Source organism: Cinclus cinclus, chromosome 10 (assembly GCF_963662255.1).
Source record: "Cinclus cinclus chromosome 10, bCinCin1.1, whole genome shotgun sequence".
Classification (NCBI taxonomy): domain Eukaryota; kingdom Metazoa; phylum Chordata; class Aves; order Passeriformes; family Cinclidae; genus Cinclus; species Cinclus cinclus.
In genome coordinates this window covers 14,604,933-14,618,503 of record NC_085055.1, presented here as the reverse complement: position 1 = coordinate 14,618,503, position 13,571 = coordinate 14,604,933, and the positions used below count along the sequence as shown (strand labels likewise).

General features: G+C 38.5%; 1 protein-coding gene across 1 annotated transcript in view; it reads right to left on the bottom strand.

Annotated features, from left to right (window-relative positions):
- The window catches only part of SLC9A9 (solute carrier family 9 member A9), a 174,636-nt gene extending 162,363 nt beyond the window's left edge, over positions 1-12,273 (bottom strand). The window contains exons 1-4 of the mRNA XM_062498885.1: positions 11,978-12,273; positions 6,185-6,387; positions 3,241-3,321; positions 2,562-2,638 (exon numbers count right to left, since the gene is read on the bottom strand). Coding sequence (XP_062354869.1) covers positions 2,562-2,638; positions 3,241-3,321; positions 6,185-6,387; positions 11,978-12,152 — 536 coding nt within the window. The 5' untranslated portion in view covers positions 12,153-12,273. The remainder of the gene's footprint in view (positions 1-2,561; positions 2,639-3,240; positions 3,322-6,184; positions 6,388-11,977) is intronic.
- Between the last annotated feature and the right edge of the window lie 1,298 nt (positions 12,274-13,571).

The window sequence follows — 13,571 nt, the reverse complement described above, 5'->3', positions numbered from 1 at the left end:
AAAACCCCAGGGAGAGGCTGCAGACACCAGAGCTTGAGCCTGTGGATATTGAGGTGCTGCATATATGTGTGTTGTGCTCATATAATGAGAAGAAAGCACATGTTTAATCATACCTGTGCACAAAATATTTGTCTACAGCACAGGGTTCTGCCCTTTCTTTTGTGACAGCAACTAGTTCTCCACCCTTTTTCTCTTAGGACACATTTTTCTTTTAGGACTTAATTTTCATTCCCTTCAGTGAAGTTTTCATATCATCTTTCTTCTTCATGCAGTCGTTATCTCCTTCTGATCCTGACATGTACGTCATGCAAACATGCTTCACATTCACACAAGCCCTGCTCTGAATATATTACTGCCTTCTCTGCAGTGATTCCAGTGGGGGCTGTGGGTTTGTACAAGAAGCACAGGAAGAGTCCTACTGAGGTCCAGAACCACTGTTAACTCAGAAATGTGCTACCATTTGGCTCAAACTGTTGTTTGGATGTAGATTTTTTACTGAGTTTATAATTTCAGTCTTAGGGGTGCTCTCTGCCATAGATGGGTATGAAAACAAACAAGAGCAAGGGTCGCAGGTAGGTTAATGCAAATAAAGACAGGAGAAAAATATGAGTGATGTAGCTGTCCAAGCTGTGAACTTCAAGAAGTGATGAGGTGCCATTTCTTGAGGAAAGCAAAATTTCTGAATGAAAAATGAGATTAAGCTTTTCCTCTCCAATAAATGGGACACATGGCACAATGCCTCCTGTAGTTACAGATTTGGGTCTGAAACTGAAGGCATCCTTTTTCCTGAGCCCATAGATGTTCAGTGGTTTTTGTTTTGGTTTGTTTTTTTTTTTCACATGAAGGAGAGACAGCCACATTGAGAGTTTACACTCCTTTGTATTTCAGCACAGAAAATGATCATACTTTGATTGCAGAGTCTAAATTTTCCTGGCACTTGGAGCCATCATGGCTTGCAGGACTTTTAATACCACAGTGCCTCTAGTGCATTATGCTTACTAAGCTTGATTATTAGAAATCTAGGATATCAAGATAGATATGATGACATACCCATAAAAGAATAGCTTTAAAATCATTGAACTCAAAGTTATAGATCATTCATGTATTTTACTATTATTAAAATGACACTAAAGGAGAAAGTTGCATCACATTCCAGTAAGGGCTTTATACCTTGGTGCAGTACATACATCTTTACTATAACGAAAGAGAAAGACAGACATTAAAAAATTAACTGCTTCTATAATTTGACAGTGCTGTCAAGAGGTACTGAATCTTGACCAGTTTTAAATTCACGCACCCTCACAATACCCGAGGTTTTTCCACATGCCTTTTCATATCATGCAGAGATTAAATGGTACATTTCAGACTTCTACAGCCCAAGCCCTCAAATAAGGCCTACAAATTATATTGTGCTTCCTAGTCTAAAGCTTGAACACCAGAGAGTTCTGTGACTTTTTGCCAATTTAACTCTGCACAATACCAGCGAGATCAAGGCCTCTCAGCAAGGCTTATTCACTTCCATGCAGCACTGCTCCATCACCTCCCCAGACCACCCAGCCTGAGGTAGCTCAGCTACCCAGCAAGTGCCCAGCACAGAAATGCCAGGGGATGTCTGTGGTGCTCAGGCTAAACTGGGAGCAGTGCCCTGCTCCTCACAGTAAGGCTCTGGGCAGGCACAGAGATCCTCTCACTGCAGAGTCCAACTCTGCTCTTTCGTTTTCAACTCCATCAGGAATTTTCCCAGAATGTGAGAGCCGAAGTGTCTGTGTAATATTCATAAATGTTATTAAAAACTTGAAATTTAAAGGTCCAAAAGGACTTTGAAATGTTTTGTTTAATTTTGAGTGAGTTAATCACATAGACAAACATAATTTTCACACCATGTCTGCCTGGAAATATAGAATCAATTTTTGAGTAGCAAATATTTTCTTTAGTTAGGCAAATTTTGACACAGAACTAGAATTTTTTTCCCTAAGCAGGCCTGGAAATAAAACAGGATGCTTTGACACTCTGCTTTTTTCCTTCTTCTTTTTCTGTAGAAGTTGTTTAGTCACACCCAGGCTCAATTCACACATAGTTCCAGACTGAGGCTTTTCATGTGATCTTCAACTACAAATTTCACTTAGCCTTTGAAATTACTCCAGTTATTTTATATACATGCCAGGAGGTATCTATTCCTACTGCCTCTGAGATTTAAAGTCCTTCCTTTACTGCTAGAGATCTGCCCATTTATAGAAGAAATTCCAGTTAGAAACATGGAATTTCAATTGAGAGAACAGTCTTATTTCTCAGGACAGATGGTTAAAGCTATGGAGTGTTTGTGCTAACACCAGTCATAGACCAAAAATGAAGGACAGCATTTTCTCAATGCCTGGGACAGTTCTTGGCTATCCACAGGTTTTGCCTCTTCCATCTCAGCATTCCTTGAGAATGAATTACTTTATCTGATACACCAGTTGCTAAGTATATTGATCATGCAAGGTCTGCAATTCTTTTTACAGTTTAGTTTTTAATTGAAAGAAACACCAAGCATGTGGTAATAGCAGAAGGCACTCACTTACCCTATGACAATGCAGGAGATGGCAGTTCCCAAAAAGGCGTAGGCTAAAATTGATCCTAAGTTACGAAAAAAATGTCTCTGGGGAGGAAAGTTTGAAAGGAAGTCCTTTGTTATACAGTAAATAAAAAAGCATTCAGACCAAGTAGAAACATATCTAGAAGTGCCATTTGTTACAACACATATAGAAGATGGAGCAATATTGGCCACTTCACTAATTTTGGAAAATACAACTGGAAGGTGTTTAATATTTTTTCCCCTGGTGGAATGCTATCGAAGTTCCCTCTTTTTTATATATCTGACCAAATGTTTCAGGGTCATAGCAGAAGTTCACATTGGAAGAACCTGATGCAAATGGTATCATAGCCCCATGCCTTGAACAAAGTGCTGATCAGACAGGATATGAAACACAGGCTGCTCCTGCCTGCAGTTCACAGCATTCAAAGCGGTCTCTCTGAAAACAGGGAGGCCTAAGTGTTATAAACTGCACACTCAGATCTTTGCAAAGGGACAGAAAGAGAGCAGTATGAGGGCCATGAATCATTCATTTTAATCCATTCCTGCCAAGTCCTTCCCAGGCAATAAAATTGTTAGCTGACTCGGTCCTCTGTCACTGGCCTGTTGGGTCTACAGAGCAGCAGCCACACTCAGTCCCTTTTGTCACAGCAGGAAAAGACACATACCTTCTTCAAACTATATCCAGCATGAAATATAATGGGTGGCAGCAAAATGTTGAAGAAGATGGAAGGATCAAAGGTCATCTGCTAGGAAGGACAAAAGAGAGGGTAAGGACAAATAAAGTAGCATTTAATTTGATATGATAGTTCTTAATTGTATCTTCATATCAGGACTGATCTCAGGTTCACCTCCACTGTTTGCAGGATTACTCTGAATTTTTGTTGCAAGTACAAATGTATAGTTCCTTACAGCTTATTTATGCAGACTGCTACTTGGAAAGTATTCCTTCAGGAAGGAAATCAGTCAGGTGCTGCATTACAGGGCAGTGATAAAAGCAGCATTACCAGTGACAGCAGCTGCCCTACCAGACATCCAACTTGGCATCCCATGACATAACTCCTGGTTCAGACATGGATCTCACGGTCACTTTCAGGAAAAACACATCAGCAGAGCTGTGCCTCAATTCTGCATGTACAGAAGGGTAATAAAAGGCCTACACCACCAAAACTAATGTAACATTTCCTTTGAAGGAAATGATTTATAAAACAGCCATCAAAAGAGAGGATTTTAGAATGAGGAAGTACACTGATCATATTTGCCTTCAACTTCTGGCACAGAGAAAGACCAAGGACATTGCTCAGCCATTGCAATTTATTACAAATAGCTTTCAATAGAATAGAATTCTCTTTAAAATTATGGCATTTCTGGAGACAAAAAACTCCCCAATTTAAATAAGCCTGTGTACTGCCTAGTGTTCTGTCAGTGGGCTATATTATATCAATACTTTTAAGAGAGAGGAAGTAATTAGTGCAAAGGCTTGCAGCTCCTTTGTTCAGATGAAGTGCTACTTTAAGGCTACAGTATTCTAGATTATTTCCCTTCAAAAGAGTAAGACCTGCTTACAAAATTACTTCTGCCTTCTTACTAACAGTCAGCTTGATTCAATAAACAGGAAGTGAGAGCTGAGACTTTTTTTCATCCTGCTCACTTTGAATTATAAAGCTAAAAAATCTAGCTAAATAACCTGCCAGCAATATTAACCATGCTGGTACCATCCTTGAAAACCTGATGGAAAAAGTATTTCCTTCATTTATGAACTAACATTCTCAAATATTAATTTTTGAATTATTTCAGCACATATGTTAAAATATTTTTTCTGTGGGCATCAGAAATCCTGACTGTATTGTTTTATTATTCAAAATCATGTTGTGAAGAATACATGTTTGTAAGTCGTGGCACAATCTATTCTCTCGGATAAAAGACAGTAAGTAAATGCTTTTAGTGCAGTCAAAAGGGAATTGCAGTTGTACAAAACCCAGAGCGTGGTGTGATCATGCTTTCTGTTTTCACATTACTGCTTTTGCCAGTCAGGAAGTCTGCCAGGCATTGTTATAGTGTCCTAAATACAGCTGAATTAATCCCCCTTTCCTTTTTTATTTATTTTCTTTTCAAGAGGGCATCTGCCAGGTAATTTTAAAGGAAAAACAAGTGAAAATCCAGGCAGACTGAGGTCTCTCCAATAACTTAAAGGAACTACAATTCACAGTTGAGACTTTCAAGAGCTTTCCAGCAAAGTGAGACTATGGAAACATCATCAGGCAGTTCCCTGTAAGGGCAAGAGAAATTTCTGTGCAAGTCATTGCTCCTTTTTCCTAAGTCAGCATCACTACCAGGTCTGGTGAAGATGATCAAATGTAATGGATTAGTACATATGCCCTGGAAACTAAACATGCACTTTGACTAAGACAAAGCTGCAACTGCCACCAACTAGCAGGAAAAAGGATGGAGATTCAGCAAAACCTGACTAGTATGACTGCCAGAGTGTTTTCCTGTCTCCACCCACCACAACTCTAATGGTCCTTGACAGTGGAGTTCTTTCTGAGAAGGGCAAGTCTGGCAGTAACAGCAGACAGGCACACAATGATGCTGCATCAGCAAGAAATTTGAGCAGATGGTTAAATCCTAATTCTGCTGAGCTCCCCAGTGTACATTCTAAACATAACTTACAAGTTTTCCTAATGATAACCGTTTAACACACAGGATCATGCATTACTGTCCTAGACAAACAATAATGCTTGGGAAAAAAGCAAAATAATATATTGCAGTATTGTAAAAAGAAATTGGTAAGATCTTAGGAGTGAATATACAATGTCTTTGAGCACAAAATCCAGGTTTTAAAATGTGCCTCTGCTCTCCAGTGTTCTTCAAATAGGTGCCATTTAAAAAAAAGTGCACATTATAAGAAGCAAATATTTCATGGACAGGGAAAGGCTATACTAGCAAAGTAAAATATTTTGTTATATACTGGAAAAAAGAAAAGACCATGACATTGTGAAAGACTGCAAATTTTCTCCCACACTTCCCTGTTTGCATCCAGCCTGAGTTGCCTCAGTGCAACTGCCCCAAGGCAGTGAAGTCTCTACTGAGGACCACTGCAGGAGTGGAAGAATGTATGGGAATGCTGTGATGAATTTAAATGTACATTAAGTACATATTTACAAGTTTGTGTTTTGAAAAATGTTTAGTTTGTTTTAGTTTCCTGTGTTATCCACAGGAGGTAGCCTTCCCTTGCATTATCCTGCCAGAGCAAGTCATTTTGAAGACACAGGAAAAATAAAGATATCAGTGGCATTTATAAAGGTCTAGTGGTAATAAATTCACGTTAACAGCTGTGTCTGCAATGAACTCAGTGTCTGCAGGAGCTGGGACTGTCATTTGACACAGCTCAGGCAACCATTCTGTGAGTGCACAGTCAGCTTGGAGCTAAATGATGGTCAGGGTTCTACCACACTTCCTTTCCTTTACTGTTCTTCTTCCTCACCTACCTTGCCCACTCTAAATTTAGAATAGAGTCTCTCTCTGTCTCATTTTAACTTGAAGCTTGTTTTACTCTCTCAAGCATGAAAATAAATATCTTCCAATTTAGAGCAAAAATGAGATAGGCTTTACCTTTTGAAGCATTGCATTGCCCTGGTGACCATTGACATTGTGGTGGCTGATCTCTCTTTTGTATTGATATTCATAGACCTGATTAGTTATGTTAACAAACAGAGTGGATGGCCCAGATTTCAGCTTTTCACATTCATAAACAGTCCCACTTTCAACATCTGGTGATTTTGTCACATAACGTATAATTAATCCCATTACAAGGCCTGGAGAGTAAAAAAAAAAAGAAAAAAAAAGAAAATTAAAGATATTCAAGTACTTTTAAGTATTTGATGCGGCACATTTTGAGAAAAATTAGCTCTGCCAAAGCTAGGACACCTTCTCAATGTTTCTACATTTACAGAACCTCTCTCAACACTTCATGGATGACCACAATATATTCTTCCAAAATGGAAATTTCATTAGAATGCAGATGTTGGTTTGACAGAAAAACAGTCATACTCCTATTTTTGTGATCCAGTTGCTGGCATAATTATTAACTGAGCTTCTCATCCACTGCATTTCCAATACTTATTTAGAGCAGGGAGATGTCTGCACAACTCATGTGCTGAACTGAGCACATAAAGATCAGCTGTGCTGTTGGGTATTTTACACACTTCATTTGTGGGGACAAAACTCTGACACATCCTCAGGCACATTCTGCTTTCTGTAGAAGATCTCATTTTTGAGACAAGAAAAAGGGAAGGAATAATAAGACTATCTACAATTTAGGGCTCTTACCTAAGACAGATATTTTGTTTCCCTTTACATTTTACAGAAAGGAAAATGTACTTCTGCAGCCATCCTCTGCATGGTGTGGCTCTTACTGTTGGCTCTAGTGGGAGGCTGCATGTTTACTACAGGAGAGGAAATATTTAGCTAGATAACATTAATGAGATTATTTCCACCCTCAGAGACTTCAATTTGGTTTCAAATTTATTTGCCATACTTCTTTGATGTCCTGTATGCTTTAAGTCCCATGAATATAATGAACAGCCTTACAGTTGCTATTAACACATTCATAAAATGCTAAGAATGCTCACATGAAACATTGATGGAAGACACGTAAACATCTAGATAGATATACTTACTATTAAAAGATAAGAAAGAAATTAAATTACATGAGATATCATAGAAGCATCTGCAAAATATGATGTTACATTTTGATCCCATAAGCAGAAAGGGGTACAAGTGATCACAAGGACCTTGAGAATCCTTGTTACTGTCACATCTTCTCCTAACTGCAGATTCCTGGCATACCTATGAGTCAAGTTTGTAGCTTCTTGGAGTGATGCTGAGTAACAGCTGCATTGCCTGTTCTAGTGTGTACATGCATTTGTACTTGGTTAGAATCTATTGTTTAGTATGGTTACTTTCTGTAAATGATAGAGGATTTCAATAAGCTGTGGAAAATTCCAAAACCTCTTTCTTAAGTTATACAACATTCATGCAATAAATCAGATAATAAATCTAGCTGTAGTAAAAGACAGTATTCCTCAAAATGTTAGGGGAAAATATGTATATGTTGAGGGAAGCAAGCACTGCATGTGCAGCTATGAAATATGAGTTCTGCAGTGGTCAGACCAGATGTCCAAAATCATGAGTCAGAAACCAGGAAACCATTCATTAGTTAAAACTGTCAGGGTGTTCAGCTTACTTTTATTAGATTTTCTCTAGAAGAATCACATATTTAATTTTTAAATTCAATTTCAAATACATTAAAAATTCAACTTAATTTTATGCTTGAACAAAACTTGATGTTTTTCATCCTGTGGAGCAGAAAACTTACAGGTCTTCCTTTACCATTTTTGTCCTTATGACTCAATGTTTTAAACTACAGCCTCTGATACACTTCTATTACCAGGTATTATTACTTAATCTGCTCAGGTAACAGAAATATTTTGTAGACATTCACCAAAGCCTGTGCAAAGATACTGGCAGAAAAAGATTATTTAAAAAGTGCTTTAAGCACATTTATTTAAATCCAGCATTGATACAGAAAAGGGTGTCACTAATATTACAGATTTCTTTAAAAACGTCTCAACTGTTGTTTGAAGTCAGATCTTGCAGCAAAATCTCACTCTAACTACAGCTCAGTCATGTTTCAACTGAAGGCAATGCAGGTTTTCCAGGTTCTTCAGTGGAAGCAGGATAAAATCGTTAATCATAGATGTGACCACTGGAGGGATTTTTTAAGTGATTGTGCCAAACTCCTGAGCTAAACAGGAACGTTCTTTCCCCAGGATTTCATCTAGTCAGCTGTTAAATGCTTTCCATAGTAATAACACTGAGGGATGCAGTTTTTAGTAATCACTTGATTTTTTCCAAATATTTAAGATTTTCTTTCAAATTTTTTTTGTCTCAAGAATGATGTTCCTCTCTTCACCTCACCACTACAAAATGTCAGTTCCTGACTTAATTGTGATTCTCCCACATTTGTGATACTGTCTTCTGAGTCCCAACAACCTTTCTTCATTGTGAATGTTGTAATCAGGAAGGCAATAAAGTACGCTGTTTTATTGAGGTTCAGAGATTCCTCTTTCTGGGACCTGTTCCATCCATTTCTGCTTGTGAGAAATAGGGATACTCAGAACACACCAGCAGAAAGCAACCACAGTTATTTCACACAAGAGGCATACTGGATTTAGAAGGTTAAGAATCACAGTGTTCATCACTGGACACCTCCACCAAAGCTGAATCCAGAAGTGACTGTGCCTCACTCCAGATGCACTAAATGGGATGCTCAGAAGGGGCTGCAAAGGGCTACAGTGAGTCAGCTTTCCCTGTGCACACCTGGCAAAACCTATCCCCTCAAAACCTGGTGGAACACTTCTAACCACTGCAACCCAAAGCTATTTTATGTGAGCACCACAATGGCTCTTCTGTCATTCACCCTTTTTATGTTTTCATTCCAGCCTGACCAACTAATCCCGTGGAGCACAACACTGAAGACTGGAAAATCTGCAACCAGCCTGACCTCCACCTAGGGGCTACCACCAACTCCCCAGGGGTGAAAATTACTCAAGCTGAAAACAATTTCAATTTAAATTTGGTAATTAACCTCCCATATAAAAGGCACAGAAAGGCACAGCTAGGGTTGTTGCTGGCTTGTTTTTTTTTTTTTTTTGTTGTTGGAGTTCAATTCTGCCTGCCTAGTTGCAAGAGTGTTTTGGCCTCTTAGAGCTGAGTGGTGGTACCTCTCTCTGGGTCTGATAGCTGAGCTCTGGGAAGAATGAGGAATTCGGATACTTGCACTCAGTTTGTCACTGTGTGTGGACTATTGCTGCACTGTGAAGGGCCATGAATTGCACTTTATATTGGAATTTGGTACCTAATAGTTTATGGCTGAGGTATTTAAAGATATCTGGCCTTGCAGGAAGTGGCTACAGGCACTTTGGTGTTTTATTGGGTTCTTGTGTCTTTTCCAGCACTAGGAGGCTACATCCTGGTGTTATGAGAGGGGTCTCCTGCTCTGATCCTAGGCATGTGGCTTTGTTTTCATCAGTGCTGGTGTAGATCAACTCTCACACTATTGCTGAGTGTGCTCTTGTATAGGAAGCCCTCTCATTACCACCTGTCTCCTTGGTAAGCAGAAATCAGGAATTAAATTGACTTTACTATTTGGGGTCTGTTTATCAAACCCAACTACAAGGTGCAGAGAAACTTGCTCTCTGAGACTCAGGTAAACCAAGGAATGAATGAACAGGTAAGTCTGTGTTCTTCCTCATTGTTTGTGAGTGATTTTTCAGTTTGGTATTAGAACAAACAAACCTGAGTCTTTAAATGCCTTCAAGCTAAATCCCTTGGTGTCTCTCTCTCTCTACATATATATATACACACTTTGTGAAATAATGTTGAATTAATTCTGCATTAGTTGAAATGCTTTTGGTATTAAATATAGCCCTACTTGTTGAACCATTGCTTTGATAAAAAAGCAATGAATGCACTAAAGTTATTCGAGTTTCTAAATGGACAGTATGGGATTGTTTTTTTCCTAGCTGGAACTATTCAGCCTAAAACTGAATATTCCTATAGAATCTATGCAAAATAAAAAAAAAAAGGCAACCCACTCTTTCATCTGTTCTGTACTTTAAATAGAACTTTCTATCAGGCTGTGTTCAATTTGTGGCTGTTCAGCACTTTGCAGTTACTGTAAAACTTCCTGGTTTTGTCTTTCTATGTTTGTTCTTTTCCCCTGGTGTTCCTCATACTTTGCTTTCCTTGTCTTTTCCACTGCTACTCCCCTAAGGGCACAGTCGAGGAATATGGACCCACCTGTCATCCTGTGGGACACACTCTGCAATTAGTGCCCATATCCTATCACTTGAAGCCAAATTATCAGTTCATTGCTATCCACATATCTAATAAATATTGCAATGGACTGGAGCAAAGCAAACTGTAAGGATTGGGACCTCTTTTTGTGCAGAGAATGTTGTTTGGATAGGAAAGGCAAAATTAAGTGGGGACAGGACTTGTCCCAGTGTCAGTGTCTGCTTTCTTAAAGATTTTCTCCTGAAGTTACTGCCTGTTGATCTGACTACTTCTTATGACCTCTGAAATTTCACTTTCTTTTTAATATTGCCATTTTATGGCATTAACGATAACTACATCCCTCTCCAAAATTTTGAAGAATGGGAAGGACATCATTAACTTTCTGGATCCAACAGACAAGCTTTTTTCCAGTTTGAAGGTTGCCATAAATAATGCAAGACTAAAGAGATAGTTTATTTACAATCATGAGGAATGCTTTAATAATTCAAAAGCTCTGACCTGCGGGAGCACTAATCTCTTAACCAATCAAAAGAATATCCTCATGATGTGCAGAGTACGTTCTGAGCAGACAGCAAAACAGAACCTAATGACAAATCAAACTCTAATTCCATACTTATTTACTTTTGTTTTGTTGTATTCTCCCATGTTTCATTTCTGTTTGGACTGGCTTTTGCCTAATCTTCAGAAAATGCCATCAGCTGCACATGGCAAACAGCACAACAGTGAGAAGGAAGCTACTGCAGTAGTAGGGGCACCCATCTTAACAAAATCAGTTTTGGGTATTACACTGCTGGAGGATGTGATGTGCCCAGAATGTGTCAGAACAGGCTGTCACTCAGATAATGACTGAGCTGTTGATTTCTATCGTCTGTTTTGACAGTTTGCCCTCCTGTATGAGTCTTACGGCAGTAGGGTCTCATACAGCACTAAGAGAATGACAAGAGAAATCCTTGCGTGTCTAAGTGTGTACCATTAAACCAGAGAGTACTTAGGGGACAATGTGGAAAGTTCTGAGAAACGAGAATGAAATGCAACATGGCAAAGCTTCATAAAAGATTAGAACTAGACAGGCAAACTAAAGTTCCCTTACAATGACACCATTGAGAGCAAACTTGAGACACACTGTTCAGTGCATTTTCCAAAGGCACAGAGCAAAGCCAAAAGAAAGCTCTCAAGATCATTTAAGCTTTATTAGACAACATGTCTGTATCCACAAGGCTCCTTAGACTAACAGCTTTGAATGTTATAAAACCCCAAGTAAACTGTTTTTGTGAACAGTAGACTCCCCAGCTCTGCTGTCTGACCACAGAGGAGCAGAATGCACATGCTGAGCATGACCAGCTCATCACAGTGCCCCCCCCCATCAAGGTGGCCTCTGGCTACTTCAGGGCAGATGCTGTCAAGTCATTATTTTACCATACACTTAATGGAGCTGATGACATTTAATTCAGCACGTTCAGAGCTTTGTCAGCACTTGATCTCAAGTGCCTGATCATAAATATGCAACTAGTCTGATATTATGCTGGCACTTGAATTTATACTCACCATAAAGCATAGCTCCTCCAGTTTCATGCAGAAAGCGGAATCGATGGTTTTTAAAAAACCAAATTGTTAATATTGTAAGAATGAGTAGAAAGTTAAAGATTAGCAGCTCCACAGCTCCCTGATGATAAAAGTGATCTTCATCTTTTACTGATATGTATTTCTTCAACTTCTCCATTTCTTTCCCTTTATAGAAAGTATATGAAAAATAAAAGAATAATAAAAAAAGAAATCACAGGAAGGAAAGTATTGACACCTCCAGTACAAAAACTCCAGGCGCTACAGAAATTCACAGCAAGCACATCTGTTTCATTTGCAGCCTCATGGTAAAGTGCCCCAGCTCAGAATTCAGCTGGATTCTAGTTACAGCTTCCTGTTTCTCTCTTAAAGCTGCCCTGTCTCATTTTTAATGTTATGATTGTGTCGCTGGACTGCGCTTGCTCTGGCTGTGCATTCACAAATTGCCTCCAAGGCTCAGACTCACCATTTCTGCAATTCTGTTGTAAAACTCGGCGTGTGCTCGTACTGTTTTCTTCCTGTAGTTTATAGTCCAATACAAATCCTAGGAGTCCTATTTTGTCTTCGCAGTTTCAGATAGAAAAAAAATATGTTAAAAAAGATGGCATAACAAACTTTACTACATTTTGGGAGCTTAAAAACCATTCCTCTTTCCCACTTTCTCATGTTTAAATGCAAATAATGTAGAATAAAGGTGGCACTTTACTATGATTCAGAGACAGAAGAAGAAAACAAATCAATGGATAAGGATTTCAAGATTTAGGCACTTCTATTGATTCTTCCAGAAGACTGATCTCTGTAAAAGCAAGGGTCCAATTGTCTGGAATTAGAAGTACTTAAACCTCCCTATTGAACTGAATAGAATGCAGTGGAATATACTTTTCATCATTTCTGCTGTTTGCACATTTTGATTTATTCAATTCATTATTCCATTAAGCCAGAGAAACAGTAGAAAAACTGTGTATAGAAAATACTCCTGGACTTTTCTGTCTATGCTCAAGGCTACAATGCATTTACGTGCAGAGAATTTCAAACAAGCTCTAAACTTCATCAGAAAAAAACCAGCAATTCTACTTTTCAGTGTAAAAGATAATCTTCTCATTTTTCTCATGTTAAAAATCTCAACTTTTTTTAAAAAATATATATTTTGGAGCAAACTAATCTGTAGAAAAGCCATTGCAAGTGAGGTAGGTGTCAAAGGTGAATAACCCAGGAATGCCCAGCTGTCCATACTCTCAGTAATTTTGGGACTGTAGCTCAAACAGAGTGTTCCTGGGGGAGGTATTGTTTCTTCAATCAATCTAAATATTTTGTTCTTGATAGTCAATCAGTTCTGTCCTCTGCATAAGCAAATTTAATCCCCTTTAGAGATTTCCCCTTTAACTTTGTAAGAAAATTCTTTTCCTTCTAGTTCTTTTTTAATTAATGATTTTTCTTTGCTTACCAGATAGTCTTCAATCTCTATCAGTGTTTCACTCTGTTCTCTACGTTTCACTATTTTCTCTCCTTTGTGTTTCCCTCATTTTCTCTTTCATTTTGTAGGTTTACCTTATTTGCAAGCATGGTCAGGGTTGCTTAA